Source organism: Heliconius melpomene, chromosome 3 (genome assembly GCF_056956725.1).
Source record: "Heliconius melpomene rosina isolate 202511_hmr_F chromosome 3, ASM5695672v1, whole genome shotgun sequence".
In the NCBI taxonomy this organism is placed as follows: domain Eukaryota; kingdom Metazoa; phylum Arthropoda; class Insecta; order Lepidoptera; family Nymphalidae; genus Heliconius; species Heliconius melpomene.
The window spans coordinates 2,606,737-2,629,505 of NC_140391.1; the positions used below are offsets into that span (position 1 = coordinate 2,606,737).

The 22,769-nt window shown below is 30.0% G+C and overlaps 1 protein-coding gene across 1 annotated transcript; it reads left to right on the forward strand.

Annotated features, from left to right (window-relative positions):
* The first annotated feature begins 1,428 nt into the window (after positions 1–1,428).
* Positions 1,429–21,898, forward strand: LOC146539861 (uncharacterized). The gene is made up of 5 exons (XM_085207463.1): positions 1,429–1,559; positions 10,704–10,860; positions 16,469–16,588; positions 17,735–17,783; positions 21,640–21,898. The coding sequence occupies exons 2-5, from the start codon at positions 10,709–10,711 to the stop codon at positions 21,679–21,681; spliced, it is 363 nt and encodes a 120-aa protein (XP_085063589.1). The 5' UTR covers positions 1,429–1,559; positions 10,704–10,708; the 3' UTR covers positions 21,682–21,898.
* Positions 21,899–22,769: the final 871 nt, after the last annotated feature.

The window sequence follows — 22,769 nt, forward strand, 5'->3', positions numbered from 1 at the left end:
TTGTTTTCATATAATTTTCTTTAGGTATTAGCTTTTTATATGTCTACATGAGGTAAGTTTTTCACTCTTGAATGATATCAGCTATAAAACATCTAAGACGCGGTTAAGTAAAAACAATTATTAAAGCAAATCGTAAATTAATTATGAGAGAATATACGAAGTAGAAATAAACAATAAGAAGATTAACTTAGTTCATCGTGGTGTAGTGATTTGTCACTGTAAACATCACGGTTGTGGGTTCAATCTATTCTTTTGAATATTTGAATTACATTTAATTTATTTGTTAATTTCTTCAGCGTGGCGTTTACTTCGCGGCGTTAATTTCCGTTAGTTAATGCAATATTCTTGACACTAACGACACCAATATAGTGGGGAAAAACAGTGAAGGACGGACGGAACATACCTAGATACCAATGTATAGGTATTTTTGCATAGTAGAATCTGTTTATTTCATTTGGTATTGAAATGAAATTATATCAGTACTGGTCATTGTTTATTGGTGACCACCATACCTACACATAGAATAGCCTGTAGCAGCATGTAGCTTGGTGGTCAGAGTGTTTGGATGATAACGAGCTTAAATCTTGCTACGTAAAAATTTTACACGTGTCCTATACAAATATTTGTCATTTCTAAGTGAGGAATAACATTTGAAATATGTAAAAAAATACTGTATTTTGTGTTGAGTGGCGAAACACAAAAAAACAGTCGCAGTAAACAGTACAAAGGTAACGCTAAGTGCAAGTTCAAGTTTGCTGGCATATGCACTCATTTTGTATGAAATTAACTACAAATATAAGTTTGTAATATTTTTTTTTCTACCTTATAGGTGATGATTACGCGGCAATTTCATACAAAATATAGCAAATTCGATGCAAAAATCGTAATATCTTTTGTTGCGTTGATTTTGAAGCTTTATTCTTTCTATGCTTTAAGGGACCGCATACTTAAATATTTGTCATTAATTTCAGCTTGATACCTCCAAACAAACTCGAGATAAATAGTCTTGACTAGATGGAAAACAAAGTGATTCAATAAGGGTTCCGTTTCTACCTTTTTTAAAGTAAGGGACCCTAAAGATTTTGAGCGGACTTTTGAAGAAATAAATTATGGTAATTTTTACATAAAACATCAGATAATTAAATGTTATTGTGCTAAATATTCGATGTACTCGTACAGCTTTTAAACGTAAAAGATAAAAAAATACTTCCAAAAACTGTCTCTAAAAACTATTTTTTGGATATAATAATATTTTTTTAGATAGATAGATAGATAAAATTCTATATTGCATACACAAACTATTAATTACATATCTATATTTTATTTAATATTTATTCAAATAATACTAATAAAATAATTTATATAACTTTCTATAAATACTTTAAAACTATTATTCTTTATATATATAATAATAAGATACCTGTTTAGGCCGCGTGCGTAGCTCCGCCCTACGCCCGCCCAAGCCCAAAGCGACTATAAATGCGACGAGCACGCTTCCAACGGAACTTGTTGCACTTCGTCGCTCAGAACTTTCGAAATCACCGGAAAGATTAAATAAGGTAAGGTTTTTTATTTTTTTTAATTTATTTTTTTTCTTTTTTACTTTTATTTTTTTCTTAGTACGAATGGAGATGACTTTTTTGTAATTTGTTATTTGTTATATTTTCATGATATAATTTACGAAATATCGTAGGTAATTTAAGTTGTAATTTCATTTTCATTATATGTATAATTAAAACGAATTAAAATATATATGTAAAAAGTAGTAAAATTAAAATTAAAGTTATAATTAATTTAATTAAAAAAAAACATATATTTAGTTTTCGCTATTTACTAACCAACTCAATAATAAATATCAAAGTGAAATGAAAAATCCTAAAATGGTATTATATTTTTATTTTTATAGTATACTATAATTTTTACATAAAAAAAAGTAAAACAAAAGTAAAACAATAAAAAAAGCGCAAAAAATAATCATAGATATATAATATTTAGTTTTTATTGAAATAACTAAAACTTTTATTAAATACATAACAAAATCTGGACCAAGTTATTTTTCTTATAAATGTAAATGTCATATTTAAATGACTTTTCCGATCGCAGTCCCAAAGGAAAATCGCGCGTAATATGTGTTACGCTCTGAAAATTCGAAAGTAAACTTGGAATTATGAAAATATTATTAATTTAACGTTCTAAAAATCTTTGAACATTTAATTTTCCGTTTTTTTGTGTCAATATAATGAATTTTAATTGTTTTTTTTTTTAATTCTTTTTCCGTTGAATTCGAGACAGTGTGAGTGGCGAAACTCAACGTCGCTCTTTATTAGTATGAAAATGGTTCATTCATTCTAATGGGGATCGAACTCACACCCTTCGTGTTTAGATACAAACGCTCTTTCACTATGCTACTATGTCTAAATTTATTTTATAAACTATAATATTATAGTTTATAAAATTGCGTATATACGCAATTTCTTTGATAAAAGATAATATTTATTAAGAATTATTAAATGTAAACGAAAAATAAACGTTCTAAAATAAATCATGGAGAAATGTAAACTGCCGTTGTAATCTTGCCGCATATAGCAGGGTAGGCTGCAGAGACTACCTTCTTCACTTCCCGTTCAATTTTAGAGATTTTTTTTGTTCTATTACCAGAGCGAGGAAATGGAAACATGTCGTTGTCTCAAGTGCGAATCGAACTCACAACCGTCACTAACAGTTAGATATTGACCGTTGCGCCGCGACGGCCTTAAATATAATAAATAATGTAATTATATTACTACTACTATTTAGAATTTCATATCCAAATAAAAAATGAGAATAACTTTAAGCATTTTTTATATTGTAAAACAATTAGGCCAGATTCAGATTAAAACTTTCTAAACTTCTATTTCAATAAGCAAGAAAAAAATATACTAAATTTTATCTAAATTGTCTATATTTAAGTAATTAAAATTTCAATACCACTGATTTAAAAGTTTGTTTCTTGATTACTTATTCAATGTGACCAATAACAAAGTTATATAAAACTTTTTCCCATCAAGGTAAGGTAAATAATCTTGTATTTTTAAATCGAGAATTTTACTATAGTGTTAAGACACTCTGTTCCCATTATGACATTTCCGTTCCTCTTTTCCGCCAAATTCTGGAGGCATTGCTTGTTGAGTTGTGGAACTCAACGCCGCGCTTTCCTTCGTTACTAAAGTAAAGAAATGAAAGTATTATTTTAACTAAGATTGTTTTCGAAATTGGGCGGAAGGTGCCTATCTTGCTATGAGGAAAAAAGAGAGAGAGAGAGAGAGTAGAATTGATTATTTTGAAATAGTTTTAATTTATAGACGCCATTGTGGCACAGTGTGTACGTCTTTATATGCGATTTTTTAGGCTTCGATTCTCACATAATGTTATTATTATATTATAGTAACTTCCCCGCTCTACTAAAATAGGATACGGCGTTGAGTTCCACATTTAATATGCTGTTTTATAATTGAGCTTAAAATAAGAAAGGGTTCATTGTTTACCTTGTTATAAAGCAATAAATAGAAAAAAACAAAGGGGCTTATATGTATATTCTCATATTTTTGTAGTACATTACATTCTTCAAAGGCAGAAGAAAAGTATAGAAGAATATATTGAAAAAGAAGCAAAATATATCATAAGCTAGAGTGGTTTCACTATTATTGAATCAAAAGATGCAAATACATTAGATATAGCAGTGTATTATACCCTTTTATCCTCCTTTTCTAGAGTATTAAAGGATTAAAATAATATTATAAGAGGAAACAATGAAACCGAATAAAGAATAAGTTTTATATACGAGTAAATCTAAGTAACTTATATGAATGTAATCTTCTTATGAATACTAATGGAACATAAATAAGAATGGTTTTTAAAATGTTGCTTTGAGTAAGTACGGTTACGGTCGAGATTAATTTTAATAATTATATATTATTAAATTATAGATTTATTTTTATTTAAATATTTTTCATTTAATTTTATGAATAATTCAATTAAAAGTATTCTTTAACTACACTTATAGTAACGGGTCGGTATCTCTACGTTTCCACGTACATACAGAGAAATTTTTAAAATTTTTGTGTGTTTGTCTGTGCGTTTGTTCACGCTTATTTCACAAATAGTTGTTTTTATTGATTTGGCTAAAACTTTACTTTTGAATAAAGGTATAATTTATTAAAAATATAGTTATTATTATCAAAACAATGAAGTAATGCAGGTTAGTAAATTAATTGTTATGTACATTAAGCGGGCGAAGTCGCAAGTCTTAGTTTATAATATTTATATATTATATAGCACTAGTGTTTCCAACACCAAAAAAGATTAAACATTACAAACAAATAAGAATATATATATAGCTTTAAGTAATTAAATAAGTACTAAGCTTTTTTAAGATATAGCACAAAGGTATATTGTCTTCAAACACTGTACTCTCATTAGAAATCGGATCTTACGAGTTTAATCAGTGGATATTCCCTTTCTTCGAGTACTTTTACACCGTACAGGTAAAATTACCTACTTTTTGTTTTTACTAATCTAATACAGCTTCTTAATATGTCGGGTAGTATATATATTTTTAAACTAGAATTTAATATATGTAGTGTATGTTCATAAAATTAATATCAGAATTCATTTTTGTACTACAATATGCAAGTCACTTACTTAGCCCACCCACTAATAGTAGGGTAGGCAATCTAGTGTTAGGACACTCCGTGGCCCATTTTGAGATAAATTCTGGAGACGTTGTATGTTGAGAGTTGGTCGCTAATCGCTTTACCTAATGCATCGCTAGAGTAAGAAAATGAAAAAAATAATCTTCTTTCCATTTCTCGATTAGAAATCGAACTCACAACTTTCGTGTTTACGCTTGTAGTCCTGCGCCATGACTGGCTTAACACTCAAACTTTATTTAATACCAACAAATAATCCACTTTTTACACAAAGTCCTAAATAAATAATAAATTTTTTATTTAGTTTTAAATCCCAAAAACAATAATATCAAAAACTTACAATTTAAACAAAAACATCACCCCAATAGATAGTTTAATAGTAAAAACTAAGTTTTAATACGACACGACCGTATCCATTAAAAGGGACATAAAATTTAAATAATATATAAGAGGTAATCCTCTTTTGCTTTCCTCTTCTGGAGGTTCAGCTCGCCCATTCATTTACAATGAGGGTAACTAACCAAATAATATTATTTTACCTTATTATTAACGGTATATTAGTTAGGATTATTTGTCATGGTGAAATGGGGAAAAATATCTGTAAAAGTGATTATAGGTTCGATTTGCATTTTGCGGAATGAAGTATGTTAATACAATTTGTGGTCATTTTAGTGGAGAAATGAAATGCAATGATTGTGGGTTTAATTTTCTTTTTTATAGTCTTTTTTTATATCCTGTATAGCAGGGTAGGTAGAGGGAACCTGGGGACCTAATGTTAAGTCGCGTTCCCCATTAAGACACTTCCGTTCACTGCTTTCCACCGAAGTATTGAGGCATTGTGTGTTCAGTGGTGGAACTCAGAAACGATTTGCATCAATTTTCACTTTTGTGGGTTCAATTTTGACTTAGTGAATTCTCTGGTCTGAAAAGATCAAATGTGACAACAGAAAATGAAAAACAGAGAGTTCATACTACATTTTTTTCATTTACGTTACGTTATGTTAAAGATCCATAAATTAATTTTTACTAAATAGATATAGAATATGAAGCCGTTTAAAAGAAGGGCTTAATTAAAATCTTTTATTATAGAGTGTAGAATAAATGAGATCGAAGGAACTTTAACGATGGGTAATTAAATGTTTTTTTAGTATCGAAGTAAAAATATTTTAATTAGCGGACATCAGATTTTAAGGCATTTAATTTTTTTTGACTTTGCATATAGAAGGATAGGCTTTAATGTCTAAATAAGTAATAAAAAAATATATATTTAATAGAAAAAGATAATATTTTAAATTTTTATATTTCTAAAGTTATTCCAACCTTAGAAAAGTAAATGACTTCTTAGAAAACATAAAAAAAATTGAACCAGCGCTTCTTTGTAACCGTCCAAGCGCTCTGACCAACTAAGCCATACGTTCTCATCGAGCTACGTTGAAATTATTATATGCTTTTTACAACTTATTTATCTTAATTTACGTATTTAAAATACATAATATCTATATCAAAAAAAAAAAAATCTGTCAATGAGTTATAAGGATTTGTGCAATAAATAGGTTCAATAGTAAGTTAATAAGCTATTACTTTCGCAGGGATCATATCGCGTTCCTATTATATTATGCCGAATCGCCTTAGATTTTCCTTTGATCTGACCTAAGACGTAACTCTTGAACTTTATTAGTGTAATACATTATGAATAATATTAGAATTATAATATTCTTTTGTTAAAAGGTTATATATTACTAGTAAAGTATACTTGTGAAAAGTTAATTTCTTTTTTAATTTTACATTTTCCGCATTTTTATTATCGAGCCAAAAAAGGCTCGATAATAAAATAATTGTGGCAATATATATTTTTTTCTCTATTGTCCAATCTTTCTAAGACATTGTGTGCTGAGTGATGGGCATCTAATAACTTTATAAAAAAACTATTTAACTTCTTTAACCAACCTGTAGCGTTCATTCAATTTAAATTAAAAAAATAATAGTTCAATAGACAATATTTAACCTAATATTTATTAATAAATGTGAATTTAGTACTTTAATTAAGGAAAGATAAAAAAATACTCAATTTTAACAAAATTTGTAGTACTCGTACGTACTTACGTTGGGACAAATATGAAATGAAAGCGGTTTTTCGGTCAAAAATTAAAAGTAAACATCGTATACAATGACCGCATTAACATTCGAGCTTATATTACGTTGAACAGTACAATACAATACAATACTATACAAAGATCAAATAAAATTAAAACAATTAAAGGAAAAATATAAAAGACAAAAGAAAAATATTTAATTTAGAAATGAAATTTTCGCGCTCTAAGAATTAGGTGGCGTAAACGTTATTTTGATTACACTAAGTGTTGTTCTAATTTAAATATAGTTTATTGAATATTCTTAGTATATTGTTTGATTCTATGTGATTGTTTTTGTTTTAAAAGCAGGGTAGGAAGAAGGAACCTTAGAACCTTCTGTTAAGACACTTCCGTTCCCCAGTTTCCACCGAATTCTTGTCTGAATTCTTCTTGAAATATATGTACATACATAAATAAAAGTATCGAAATGTAATGTATGAATGATCTTTTCCGAGTGCGTAGGGCTAACCTTCATTTCCGAATTAAAAGATAATTTTAAATTATTGCCAAATTTATATAAAATATCTTCCATTTTCTTTTTAATATAGTAGAAAAATCACAAAAGAATAGGAAAAAAATATCAAAAGATTTAATAGAAAACAAAACATATAATAAAACACGTTGAAAAATATTATGTGAAATAAAAAATCTAAATGGAAAATATAAACTGAATGGATTGTACTCTCGGCGATCTCACCTCACCCAAACCTCTGAGGGTCAGAATGTATGACGATTTTTATGTTTTTATCATATAAGTAAGACAAAAATATTCCAATTGATAGCCGAATCGTTCGTTGGGTCACAAAAAAATTCAATTTTGTTCATATTACATTGAAATATAATAAATATAGGATTGTTTTTTGTTTATTTTTTTTGTGTCTGCGCCAAACAAATAGGTAGATTTGTTTTTTTAAATTACTATAGTTGAAGTTTTTAACTTCACGCTGTATCCCAATAAAATAGGGTAGGCTACGGGAACCTTCTGTTAATTATTAAATTTAACTTTTAAAATATTTTTAAAACATGTGAAATATTAAGCTACAACAGTTGCCAAAAGCCACATATATATTATTTATGTAGTATATATAAATTCCCACTGTATTTGAACCTGTTCCCATCATGCTTAGTACTTGGTACTTATTCAGTTAGTACCAACAGAAAAATAATTCCAATATACATATCTAAATCTTATTAATATGTAACATATCTTAATGGATTATTGCTTTGTGTCATAATTAGCGTATGAGACCATCCTCCTCAGTTGGTTTGTTCTCACATACATCACCGTTAACGCATATATTATTGTTTGTAATTCAATAAATGGTGGCTTTGTTATAGTAATTAATTATCTTATCATCTATAAACAAATTAAATATAATAATTATATTCCTGTTGAGCGTGTAAAAAAAATATTTAACCCATAAACATACAAAAAGGTAAACGAGTAAATAATAAAAATTAACATATAAAAGGAAAGAAAATGTTGACGTTAATTATTATTTTGTATCCATTTGTACGCAATACACGACTTCAGACAATTAAAAGCAGAAAACACGTATCTGCACTGAATGACACTGTATTGAAACCAAAGAGAATTTTCTGTATTTTAAAAATATATACATTTTTTAAGTAATTAACAGATGTCCTCGTGGCGCAGAGCAACAGGTGTTTGATTACGGTTGTGAGTTCGAACCCCATTCAATGAATTATTTATTAATACTTTCGTTTCATCGCTCGCTCGACACCAGAGCGGGAGGCAGAATTCTGATGAATTCGGCGGAAAATGGGTAAAGAAGAAATAAAGAATACTTTTAAAACCGCGTTACTAACTTTAAATATTATAAAACAATATGTGTTTTTATCATATTAGCATTTGTAATCTATGTTTAAGTACTTGGAACTTTTATTAATATGAAAAAGTTATCAACTCCATTTTGTAATAATCCGAACTCAAATAAAGTAAGCCTTAACTCCGCCATGTGATAGATTAATTAAAATAAGATTAACTTACCTGTACGTTGTAGCTTTAGTTAAGTTTGTTTCGAAACAATAGTTTTAAAATTTTTTTTAATATTCAATGTATAATCGTAAAACAATGATGATAGATCCGTAGTAGCGCAGTGGCACGAGCGTGCGACTTTAAACACGAGGGTTGTGCTTCGATTCTCAATGAAGGGAGTGAAATATTTAATATTTTCAATCCCTCGCCCTAGTAAGGAGGGTCCGCTCCGCAGCAACACAACGCAACAAAAATTGGGAACGAATTCTCTCTACACCAGGTTCCCAGGTTCCCTTTGCTTACTTACTACTTACTTTTGATTTGCTTCTAACCATTTTATGTAAGTATTTTTCAATAGAGATAATAAATAAAATAAGTTTAAAAAGGGCTGTTATATTAATTTTGAATTCACCAAATAGTTACAAGGCTACCAGTTTCTTTTGAAATACGTATACATAGATCAAGTCAAAAAACTCGAAAGCCAGAAAATCCCTCTGGACTTCTCGTACCCTTAATGTTGAAGTAGCTATAAAAATTGCATAGCATTCCTAATCCAACCCGTTCCTTGAAGTATCCTTCGAGGTACAGAAAAATCACTTACATATTTATCAATGTTTATTTAGATTAAAAAAAAAAAAAATACATACCATCACCATCTATAATTGGGGTAATTGATTAATAACTTTACTAAACCATTTCAGTATTACAAATAATTTAAGAGTAATTTTTAAGTCTACTTCTTAAGCATTCGGTGCCTTTCAAAGCCCTTCACTGTCCATTTAACGTGACGAAATTTTATACTGGAATTTGATTATTTAGACTTCTTTTTTTTTAGCTTCACACTATATCTGCACTAGAAGCCTAGCCTGCACGAAAACCTGAGAACCTAGTGTTGAGATACTCCGTTCCCATTAAGACACTTCCGTTTCTGTCCCTTCGTCGTCATAAATAAATATATAACCATAAACATTTTCTATATCAGAAAACCCAACAAATACATCACGAGGACGTCTGTATTTTAATAAGCCCAGAAATATACCAAATTATAGTAACATACAAGTTCATAATAACATAAGTCTACATTATTCCTTTGACGCCATAATAATATGAGAGCGAATATGTCAAGATAATTCCCCGGCCGCGGCCTTTGCTCGTTTCGCCGGAAAATTCATTGATGAAAATCACCAACCCTGACCCCCACTGCCTACAGCCTACTGTCCGCTGCCCACTCCCTAATATCTTATTAGAATTTAAATGAAACTATTATCTTATTATTAGAGGCCAGTCATGGCGCAGAGGCACGAAGTGAGACCGTAAACGTGACTGATTGTGGGTTCGATCCTCACTCCAGGATATGAAATATTTCTCTGGCACGCAATGCTTCCAGGATTCGTTGGGAAGTGGCGAAAGGAGTGTGTTAAGTTTAAATGAAAATAATATTTTATTAAAATTTTAATGAAAACAAAAATTTACTTTTTTGGGTAATTACAATTCTCATCCAATACTCGTACAATCTTTGAACAATTTGAATATTTAGTTAGTTGCTACTAAGATTTTAATTTGTTGGAATTGTTTCTGTTTGTGAATATTTATTTGTTGTTCGCTTGGTTAAGTGAGTTTTTGGTGAGCATTTTTTTTCTATACAAACAATATCACGCTTTAACAATATTATAAGTCTAAACACGTCAGAAGCGCGGCGTTGAGTTACGCCGCTCAACAAGAACAAGAACAGAATTCATCGGAAAATGGGAAACGGAAGTGTCTTGATGGGAATGACTTATCTCAGAACACTAGATTCCCAGGTTCCCTTTGCCTACCTTGATATGTGCGGGATACAGCGTAAACCAAAATATATATATATAAATCCTTAACTTTCCCCACCAGACATCATGTTCAGCAAGAGGATCCTGATCGCTCTAGCCGTTGTCGTGGCCGCCATCTGCCTGGCCGAGGCCCGTGAGGAAGGACCCCACGACATGGCTGATGCTCTACGCATGCTGCAAGAGCTGGACCGCCTTTATACTCAAGCTGCCAGACCTAGGTACGTTTAGATATGCTTTTGTTATATATCCGGTTGGGAATTTGTGATTGATAAATATTAGATATAGAAGAACTAAGTATCGATTAGAGATGGCAAGTCGGGTTTTAGATTTTTTTTTATTGTCGCGCCGTATTGCGTATGTAGCAGGGTAGGCAAAGAAAATCTGGGAACCTAGTGTTGATACACTCCGTTCTCATTAAGGCATTTGCCAAACCCAAGTTCCATTGAATTTTGTACTTTTTCACTGAATTCTTTTTTTCTTACAAATAAAATTGACTTAGGACAATTATATTACTACTATTTATGCATATTGTAAGAAAAAATATAATTTAAAAGGTTAAATAGAAAAAAAAAGTATTTGAGACTTAGATTTGCACCATTAGGTGCTTTGGCTAAGAAACAAAATATCATTTGAAACTTGATAAGAGCAAATTAAAAAAAACATGAATTAAAATTTATTTACAGAATTTACTCGATTTAAATATAAATAAGGAGAATAAAAAAATATACTCAAAGGGGAAAAGCTCGATTACGCAACTTAAAGCGTGCCTACTTATCGATAGCTTCCTTACAAGTGTTACTTTAAAATGTTACTATTGTAGATCTTTATCTAGGCGAGATGATAGTCATATTTGGACTGCAGCCAACGGTCGAGTATTCTTGTCAAGGTTTCAAGGAGTTCAAAGAACTCGACAATACTCGTATGAAGCATTTTTACTTGGAAGTAATTTTAAAAAAATATATAATCTTATTTATTAGCGTTAGACAAGTTCTTGGTTCGATTCCCACTCAAGAAAATGAAATATTTCATATTTTCGTTTTCCTCGTTTTAGTAATGAAGTAAAGAGCGGCGTTGAGTTCTGCCACTCATCACGCAATACCTCCACTAGGACCCTAGGTTCACTCAGCTTACGCTGCTAGAAGCTAAAAAAAATATAATAGATAATGATATCGTAAGCAAATAGTATGTCGATATGTATATGTGTATATCTACTTAAAAACAAAAATGCAAAGTAAATTTAGTAAAATTAAAAATTGAGAATCTAATTCCTTCGATAAACATAAAACATCTAAAAACATTGAGGAAATAATTAGAAATATAACAAAAAAGTTAAAAAAAAATACTTCCAATCCCACCATAGCGTTAAATAAGAAACCAAACTTTGTAATCTTTACTTAAAGTGTACTTAAGCTGTATATAAGAGGAAAGTAATTAGGGGGTAGAACTGAATATTTTAGGAGATGCGTATTTACTTGACTCTGGCTTATTATATTTTTATTTTTCTTTTATTTACACATCAGACGCTTCCACTTACTCTGACTTTTACAAAGTCCAATTTTGTTCCTACTGTTTATTCCTTTACGTAATTAATTATTTACTAGGACCAAAATAATAAAAAAAACGTATATTTAGGGCATTTTATAAAGAATTGTTAATTGACAGACTGAATAAAAGGATTTCTATGAAGTCTATAGCATTATAATATTTACAATTTGAAGGACAAATAATTGTTCAAGTTCTCTTTGATGTTCATTGTTTTTGAGAAATAAATTCTAAGAAATTTTAATATTACGACATTAAGACAAAATGCTTTTTAAGGTAGTGTGATATTGGGTGATGATATCGATACATACTTATTGCTTTTGCAAGTGATATCAGTGTAAATTAATAAGTATAATAAGTTAATAAGTTCCAAATTTTCATTTTTTTTGAAAATTTGGGTCACACTCGTGGATTCCATGTTTGATAGCTTATGAATGCATTTCCAAACATTTTCAAAACACTGAAATAAACTTTAGTCTACTGTATCGTCGTTTTCACGCAAAAAAAATTGAACTTAAAACAGTTCCTGTCATTAGCGCGTTCAACCAAACAAACTTTTCAGTTTTATAATTTTAGTAACAGTAAGATATTTTACATTCATTTTGGTATAGTACATATTCATATTAACTTCATATTTAAATATATAATAACATTCCTAAATCGTTAAATACTGTCAGGTGTCTACTGAAGTAAGTTGACAGTATTGTGTTTCTTCATATAAAATGAAAAGCTTAATAAGAACTCCACCATATATCATAAAAGCTAATTTCCGTATGAAAAACATTAGCGTCTCATAGTAAATATTAATTTTTAAAGCGAAATATAAAAGAACTTTAAAAAAGTTGCGGTAAAATAAGAAATAATATAATATGAGTTTCAAAGCATTGTATAAAGATGGTCATATCCGTTTAGAAGCGACGTTATAAACCATTTTAGTTAAAAAATAACATCGCGACTTTGATACTTGGTGGAATTAGTTTTGTGTTTTTTTTTATTCTAAAAGAATTTAAATCTTTTGCATAAGAATAAAATAAGGAATATACCTATATTGAGAGATTTTCTTAGATAACGTATAAATATTCGAATAGGTGCACATAATAAAGAAAAAAAGAAAGTTCACATTTCTTTATTTTGGACAAGGAAGGGCCAATTTTAAAGACATATAAAAGAATTTCAGAAAAATTATAAATTTTAATCTCTGTCCTAAAACCTTAATTGATATTAATCATCTCTTGAGCATAAATAAAGACGTCCCGGAAACGAAAAAAGAATAAATTTATGGCTTAATCCGCGTGTGCTCTTGTTGGAACTTAACTCCGCGCTTTATCATATGAATATGAATTTTAACTTTATTTTGTTTAATCATTTTATTGACTTATTTTTCGCTTTTTTCTTTAGAAAATCCAAAAGCTCTACTGTCAAATAATGAACTCTACACTAACTAAAGATCATGTATTTTGTTCACACTTTTCTTTCTATCTCACAAACACAATATAATAAAAGTTTTTCCCTTAAAACTTAAATTCCAATACCTCGGAGGCGAGAAATCTTATTTGTACTACAAAATAGTGTGCTTTCTTGCAGGGATGGGATTAGTTTTTTTTCTCTATTCCTTCAAATAATGTTAGAGTTTTTTAATATAAAAAGAATTAAAAAGAAAACGTTAAGATTTACTCAAGAAATTTACGTTAAATTGAGAAAAAAATGGCATTTTATTTATCAATGCATTCCAATACAATATAATTTTCCTACATAAAAAGTTATAGAAACGATTTGTCGGTGACGGCTTGGTTTTCTTAATAATAATAGAGTTAAATTAAATAAGAGTCCGTCGTGGTGCTGGAGCACAAGCGTGTTATTTTACAGCGACGTTTGTGGGTTCGATTCCCTCTTAGAGAAATAAATTATTATTTATTACTACTTTAATAACTTCGTTCTGGCATCAAGGTAAAAGAGCAGCGTTAGTTGCACCACTTAACACGTTATGCCTCGAAAATTCGAGGAAAAGTGGGGAACGGAATCCCTCAACAGTAGGTTCCTTTGCCCACCCTCTATATGGGATACAGCGTAAAGCTGATAAAAAAAACGATATTTCGGCCGATAAAATAAATATATAAATTTCCATATAATATACACAATTATATATATCTATTTATATTGTACTTATATTATCCACCTAGCCATTGTTACGCATTTCCACACAGTTCCCAATTATCATAACTTATCCAATAGAAGCGACAAGTATTTGACAAGTTCCCTCGATCCATAAAAGTTGGTGTCAAAGGATTAAGTTTGGGATATGCGGTTAAAAGATTCAATCAAAGTACAAAATAGTTATTTCCTTTATTTGTTCATATGAGTTTCTTAGATATATGGGTGTTTTGTGGGAATTGATAAATAGCAATTATTTTTATTTCTATAGACTCTATCACATCATGCCTGTAATATTTAAGTTCATATTTAAAAATATATATTATAAAAGCTTTTATTACTAAGTTTAAATAAAATGAAATAATAGTGACGGCACTCATTTATTTATTTCTATCCTATGGTCATAACAACGTGGATGGCAAGAAATTAGAACTTATGACTAACTATATTAAACAATGCCAAGGAAATAAAAGATTCACTGCGCTTTATAAAGCTTCCGTTTCTATTTTCTACAAAAGCTTTTGAAACTTAGTATGAGAGCTACTATAACTGTAAAGTTCCTTTATAAAAGTTGAAGATGCGTGATGAATACTGATGAAATGGTATATGGTGGTACGGAATCGTAACAAAAGCGAGTTGACTGAGTCAAAATTCATTAAAATTTACGCAAAATTCATTAAATATAATATTTTCTGGAAAAGAAGCGCTACTTAGAGTTCAGTGGCGCAGGGGTACAAGCATGGAACTTTAAGCGGTTATGGGTTCTATTATCTCTCAATAAATTATTTAATATATAGATCATATTAATGTTTTTAATATTTAATATTTCTTCAATATTTCAGTTTTTTTCGCTCTCAGTTAGTAAGCATTTTTGAGGCAAAGGGCGGTGTTAAGTTCTATCACTTAACACGGTAACGCCTTCAGAAGTTGGCGAAAAATTCCAACAATAGGAACGGAATGCCTTAAAATTACGTTTCCAGGTTCTCTCTATATACTCTGCTATATCTAGTAAAGCTAAAGAAAGAAGCTTTTTTAATTGCTTCAAAGTTTTTACTTTTTTTCTTTTCAAATATATATTTTTGATTATTACCATTCCCTAATACCTTAAACTAATTTCACGTGAAATATGTCGATGTATTTTTAAATAAATAAATATGGATTTCTCACAAAACAATATCAAATAACTTCAAGTTCCAACTACAAAAAAAAATGTTGTAAGAAGATTAAAAGTTACAAAAGTTTATATTTAATTCTTTTAAACTATTAAACATAAATAAAATATTAATTTCACACAATAAATTATAAAACCTATATAAATTAGTACTTATAGTTTATATAAATCTATACCTACTCGTAGTGAACGCTTCCCCGCTCCCAGTAATGAGTTAGTGAAGTGTTATACTAATTACCGATATCGATATCTCGTATATAAGCGCACTCGTTTCAGTAATTTTCTGATTAGATTATAAGCTTGCACTTTATTGCAAATCAGCGTAAGTGGTCGTGACGAAATTTTACTTTATACGAGTTTTTTTTATATTTTCAACAGTAAAGTTTTTATTCGTGTAATAATGTTAACATATCCTTTTGTTTCTTCGTCTTATATTATCATACGAATATTATAAATGTGAATGTAAGTTTTCACGCCTAAACTACTCAAAACTTTGTACACATATTCGAAGAGGTATTAGAAACGACATAGGATACTTTTAATTAAAATCCTTTGACTATAATATAAAATATAATATAATATAAAAAAAAAATTAAGCTGGCGAAGTCGCGTTTGAGTATATTATATATTTAAGCAATATGAGACAATTTTAGTTTTGTAATAGTATATACTAGTTAAAACGAAATACGTGTTTACAACTTTGAAACAATTACATTTTAACTTTAAATATCCTTCGAAATTAACATAACAGATTGATTAGGGAGATAAAGCTTGCGATAAGGTTAATTTACCGACTGTAATAAAGAACTTAACTTTTAAAATACCGACAAATTTGATCCGATATCGACCTAAAGACGTATTCACTTTCAAATATCAATATTACAACATTTCAATCATAAACAATCGTATCTTGGTCGCTAGTGTTGTGAATACATGTCATATCGATATCGAAATATTGGCAGGATTGACCGCCGTGACGTTGCGGAAGGGGAGCGTGTCGACCCAGACTTGTTAGATCGTGCTGTGAGGCTCCTACAATTGCAGAAACTAGACCGCCTTTACTCCTACCACACGCGACCAAGGTACGATATCGATGTTTGAATCCCCTCCCTATTCTTGAAATTTGATATGTAGGGCATGATCGATGTATTTTTTTCTTTATTTCTTAAAATAATTCTGTTTTGTATTTTTCGTCTAAATGAGGCTTTAGGTATTAAGTCAGGTTTCAGTTAAATGGAACGAAGAGCGACGATAGTAGGCTACCATGAAATTTTATACGTTTCTATTTTTTAATTTCAAGAGTGGGTATATAATAATAGCTGGAAAGAAGTAAATAATACTTCCTGATAATTTTGAAGACTTTTGAGTCTTTCTTCATGAAAGAGGAGCAGCTTGGCACTCACTTCTCCACTTTCCATAAATTATACGTTAGATAGCGGATTCTAACGCCTTATTAAATCAGATAAAAAAATCTAAGTCGTAGTTGCTCACGGTGGTGTTTACACTGTATGTTATTGAGGCGAGTTGTAGCACAGGGGCACAAGCGTGTGACTGCAAACACGATTGGTGGTGGGTTCATTTCCCACTCGAGGAAATTAAATATTTAATATTTTCATTGCGTTAATTTCCACCACTCAACAAGCAAGCCTTCAGAGTTTAGCAGAAAATGGGGAACGGAGTGTCTTAACACTAAATTACCTCTGCCTATCCTACTGTCTGTGTGATGCTAAAAAAACATTGTACGTAAAATAAAGACGTAAAACATTGTATGGAAAAAAAATGGAAACATTAGATTAGGCTCACTAATGAAAGTTAAGTAATTACCTGCAAGTAATCCTATTACGTGTGCATATTGTAAAAGTCGTTAAATTAATTTGAATTCGATTTACATGTTCTATTTCTCTAATTCTTAAGTAAATAGACAAAAATATATTTTTTTCGTGCGTAATGTTTGTATAGTTTAATTTAAATTTTGTATGCTTTTAATATAGTTAATGAATATATATTTTTACCTACGACAAAACATGTATCTGTACCGAGGGGAATGTGCTGGCGTAAGGGGAATGAAAAATAAAGTACTATTTAACTGTGTGAGTAACAGACTATAGCCATGTAAATTAATATGAAATGTTGAGTCGATTACTTTCTAAGTCTATGCTACGAAAACATAATCGGCGTTGTATATATATAACAAAAAAGATTTACATTCCTTTATTTATTGTTCACAGATTTGGAAAGCGCTCTGAGGCCTTCTCGAACTGGGCTAAGGATCTTGAAGTTAGTATGAAATCAGAAAAATTCTAAAAAAAAATAAACTAGAGAGAACCTAGTGTACGCTCTTCATTCTCCGTCCAATCATTCATTCACTGCAATATAGAGAAATATAACCATTACATCCAGTGAGAATCGAACTCACAACAACGTTATTGACGTTTTCATCTTGACTTTCTATTTAGTTTCCTATGCAATTAATTACTACTTCTTTGAAAATAATAATATGCATTTTTTCTTTCAAATTTATGACATATTCTTTATTTATCCCAATAAGTTTAATATGATTTTTTCTTGTAACAATCCAAAATTACGTTACAAAAAAGAAAATAAACCTATTCATAAAAAAGTGCTAATATTTGTATACGATATTGAAAATTAGATATAATTTTTTCCAGATGAGGGGAATTCTCATTTCCTAAAGTACACTCCGCTATAAAACTGACGAGATGTTCAAAAATATTTTTTATATAATGCCAAGGAAAGGTCGCTTTTACATTATAAATAAATGTAATTACCGAAATCGTTAAAAGCAACACGATTTTAACACCAAAAAGTTTCTTCTTAAATAATTAAAGTTTATAGTTATAGTTTTAAATTTTTGTTTATTTTTTTTATAATTTCCATTTCTATCTACCTTGTATAGGTAGATAGAGCCAATTATTACTTCATTAAATTTAATGAATTATCTAATTTATATCATTTTTTTGTCATTGTCATTATTGTAATTAATGAAATCATCGGAAATATATTGACACCAGATATTCTTTTTTATGTCAAAAAGGAACTAAAAACCTACTTTAGTATGTAAAACTGTTATATATAGTTATATCTAAAAAAATCTATTTATATTATGGTAATATATTTATATCTTATTACCCATTCGTAAATTAAATTAAATTTAACATATTATATTTATTTAAAACCTGTTTTATTTTAAGAAAGCTCACTAAATGGGCTACCAACTTTTGTATACGTTTTAATTATCGCGCCATGTTTATACAGTCCTATGAAAACGAAATACATTCTCGGTGATTTTGTATTTTAATTGAGTTACGTACTTGGCGATAGTCGAGGTTTTTAAAGCTAATGTCTCATCAGGTTTTAGTTTTCACATTTTTTTCAGCTTCACACTGTATTTCGCACATAGCAGGCTAGGTAAAAGTACCTGGGAACCTAGTGTCAAGAAGCTCTGTTCGCATTAAGACATTTTCGTTACCGACTTTAGGAATTCCGGAGACATTACGTGTTGAGTGGCGGAAAAAATAAAGTGATTTTCTTTTCCGCTTTGACTTTAATCTACAGAGAGTACCATAGTAAACAATATCTACAGAACGCTAAATTCTCATATTTTTTTGCCATAATGTTTCTAGAAAAATAATTTTTTTTAGATATTCTGTGCTCGTAAAGAAATGTCTTTACGAAAATAAAATTAAAATTAACCTTCACTCGCCTTTTATTGGTTGGTTTAATTAACTTACTATTTCACCATTTCGAGAGGATACGGTCACTACCAGCCGATGTTTGGAATAAGAATATTTGGACGATCCCTTTGCTCTCAGGGTTAATTAATCAGTATAAATTTGTAAATTGACTTTAGCTTCCACTGGCTTAAACTAAATTAGAATAGATTTTTTATATATATAATTTTATATATGTAAAGTCACATGGACAAATTCGGGATATTCTTATACCACTAACTAAATTTCATGATAAATGGTTGATTATTTATGACGTGATAGCATAACAAACAAACTAACATTTATAATATTAGTATAACAACAAATTCAATATATACAATTTATTACTAATATTAAAATAACTAACTCTGTGAACGGAGTGTCTTAACACTATTTTCCCTCTGCCTACCCTGCTGTTTGCGGGATACAGCGTGATTTTTTTTGATAAAAAATAATTTAATACTATACTATTATAAAAGCCGCTTCTGTTCATAAAACCTTTATATCTACAATATTCATTTAAACGTGCCTTAGAATGGCATTTTAAAATATCCAACCACAATATGAGCTTCGAACACCGTTCCATATTACGTTCGCTAGCGTTGGCTGGGATTTACTTGTATTTATGACTGTGATACTCACAAGCAATATAACTAGGCAATACCTGTATTCATATGCTGGTATTGTAGGACGACAACGCGCGGCGTTAAGTTCCGCCACTCGACTCGTAATGTATTGAAAATTGTACGGAATATGGGGTATGGAATGTGTTAACTCTCGAGGAAGTGAAATATTTATTCTTCGCTCTGGCGTCGAGGCGCGGCGTTGAGTTCTGCCACTCAACACGTAATGCCTTCAGAATTCGGCAGAAAGTGGGGAACGGAGTACACTCTGAGTCACTTAACACTCGGTTCTCTCTGCCTACCCTGCTGTGTGCGGGATACAGCGTGAAGCTGACGGCGTGTTAGCACTAGTTTCTCTATGTCTATCCTGCTATTAATGATGACATGACCATGTTATTGTAACTTCGACTGTGTAGGATTTGTATATAAGATAATTTTGGGTCTGATTCCTATTTTTTGGAAAGATTTGAAATTATAAAAAATATTATAATTTCCCTGCTCTGATGAGAGGCGTTAAGTTCCGCATTTTAATACTGTTACTTTGTGCTAATAAGAAATGAAAATATTAAATATTTCATACCCTCGAGTGGGAATCGAACCCAAACACCTGCGCCCCGATAGAATAGTATAATCTAGGTGTAATAACATTAAAATAATCTTCATACAATATTCGTTCACAGCAAACCGTTACAAGCTGTAATATCATTATCTTGTATATTAATAAATTGGATAATGCTTCTCGCCCCCGACTCTGTAATAGAATCAAGTTGCTTCCATAATTTACTCATAAATTTAAGTAATACACTTTAATAATTTAGATAAAAATATACATCTACTAGCGGACGCGCGCAGCTTCGCTTGCGTATTTAAGGGTGGATTCTAGAAAACCATGAAATATACATGTTCAATGAAATATTTTTAAGAGTCTAAATATCAAATTTTATAAAAATCGGTGGCGATTTAAGAATTTTCCTATACAAACTTTCAACCCCTTATTTACACCCTTAGGGGTTGAATTCTAGAAAACAATGAAACATGTGTTTAATTATATACGTTTAAGAGTCTGAATTTTAAATTTTATAAAAATTGGTGACGATTTAAAAAAAACCTATACAAACTTACAACCCCTTATTTGCACCCTTAGGGGGAGAATTCTAGAAAACGATGAAACACGTGTTCAATGAAATACTTTTAAAAATCTAAATTTCAAATTTTATAAAAATCGGTGCCGACTAAATTTTTTTCCATACAAACTTTGAGCCCCTAATTCACCCCTTAAGGTTAAAGTTTTTCAAAATCCCTTCTTAGTGGATGTCCAGATTACGAAAGTAAACATCTGTCCAAATTTCACGTTTCTACCATCAGCGGTTACGGCTGTGCGCGCGTCTTACCTCAGTCAGTGAGGACAAGTCCTTTTATATATATAGATATTAGAAATAAAAATTTATAAAATCAGCTTCACGCTGTATCCCGCATACAGCAGGTTAGGCAGAGGGAACTTAATGCTAAGACACTCCGTTCCTCATTTTGTGTAACTAGAACAGACAAAAAGAAAGAACTTAAATAAAATCGGTCGTCGCAATAGCGATCGAACTCGCAACCATCGTGCTTATAATAAGACTGCACCACTACGCCACGACTGTATAAAGTATTTTTTATAGTTTCACGCTAAAACCCTTACATATCAGGTTAGGCAGAGGGAACCTGGGAACCTAATATTAAGATACTTTCTGACCCCTATTTTCACGTGAATTAAAATATAATAATTTATTTTTACAGAAACCCGACATACCCGCTTGGTTGGCCTACGCCCGGAGATGAGCGCTACGTCAGCTAATAAAAACAATATATCACACTTAACGCACTATGGTCTTCAATATGCTGTATTTCATATTAATTTTCATATTTCAATACTACAACTAGTCTACTGTATTAATGTCATATATAAAATATTTTTTTTAACTTCCCTAGTCAATTCGTTAGGTAATATTGTATAACACTTATAGAAAGTAGATAATATCAACTGTACTTCAATTATTCATTGTAATGTTATAAATAAAGGCATTTGTTAAAAAGTAAATTTAAATTGTTGTTTTATTTATTCTGTTCTTCAGTATATTGCAAGAAAAGCTGAGAGAATCTCCATTACGGTTAATCTTTCATTAATGTTAGGTAAATTATATAATTATTATTACTCTTTGATTAATTAATGATTGATTAATGAATTCAATTTCCACTGCAAGTAATAAATTAAGTTCCACTCAATACGAAATGCCTCCAGGATTCGGTAGAAATTGACGAACGGAGTGTTTTAACACTATGTCTACGCTGGTGAGTGTGGACTACAAAAGAAAAGATTCATAGATTAATTATTGATTCAAATTCAGTTTAAATAGGGATTTATAATATAGAAAATAAAAACTAAAAAAATAGTATTTTTTTAATGTACTTATCCCTTAAGAAAACGACATATTTAATTTGATGGCAAACAAGGAAGAACAATAAATAGTATTTATTTGTGTAAATAAATTGTAATACAATTTAGCTTCAAATAAAATGTTCTGCTTTTGATCGTTCATAGAAATAATGTTCGCCAATTGTTCTAAGGGAACTTTTGTGACGATTTACATATCATTGTTTACTTTATTTTGCAAAGTAAAGAGATTTTTCTGTCAATATTTTATATTATATACTTTTTTTATTTATAGTTAAAGTTTCGGTTAAGGTTTACTAGTCCTTTATAAAGAAAGTAAATAAATGTTTACTTAGCCTTGCCATAAATATTATTATAAAGAAAAACATTTTTTTTATTATTACATTTGTTACTATGTTCGAGGGAACCTAAGTGTTAAGACACTCCGTTTTCCACTTTCTGCTGAATTCTAGAGGCTTTGCGTGTTGAGTGGCAG

Coding starts and splice junctions, on each gene's coding strand:
- LOC146539861 (XM_085207463.1), top strand. CDS start 10,709: ATGTTCAGCAAGAGGATCCTGATCGCTCTAGCCGTTGTCGTGGCCGCC. Junction 16,589..17,734: donor TCCTACCACACGCGACCAAG/GTACGATATCGA, acceptor TATTGTTCACAG/ATTTGGAAAGCGCTCTGAGG. Junction 17,784..21,639: donor ACTGGGCTAAGGATCTTGAA/GTTAGTATGAAA, acceptor TTATTTTTACAG/AAACCCGACATACCCGCTTG.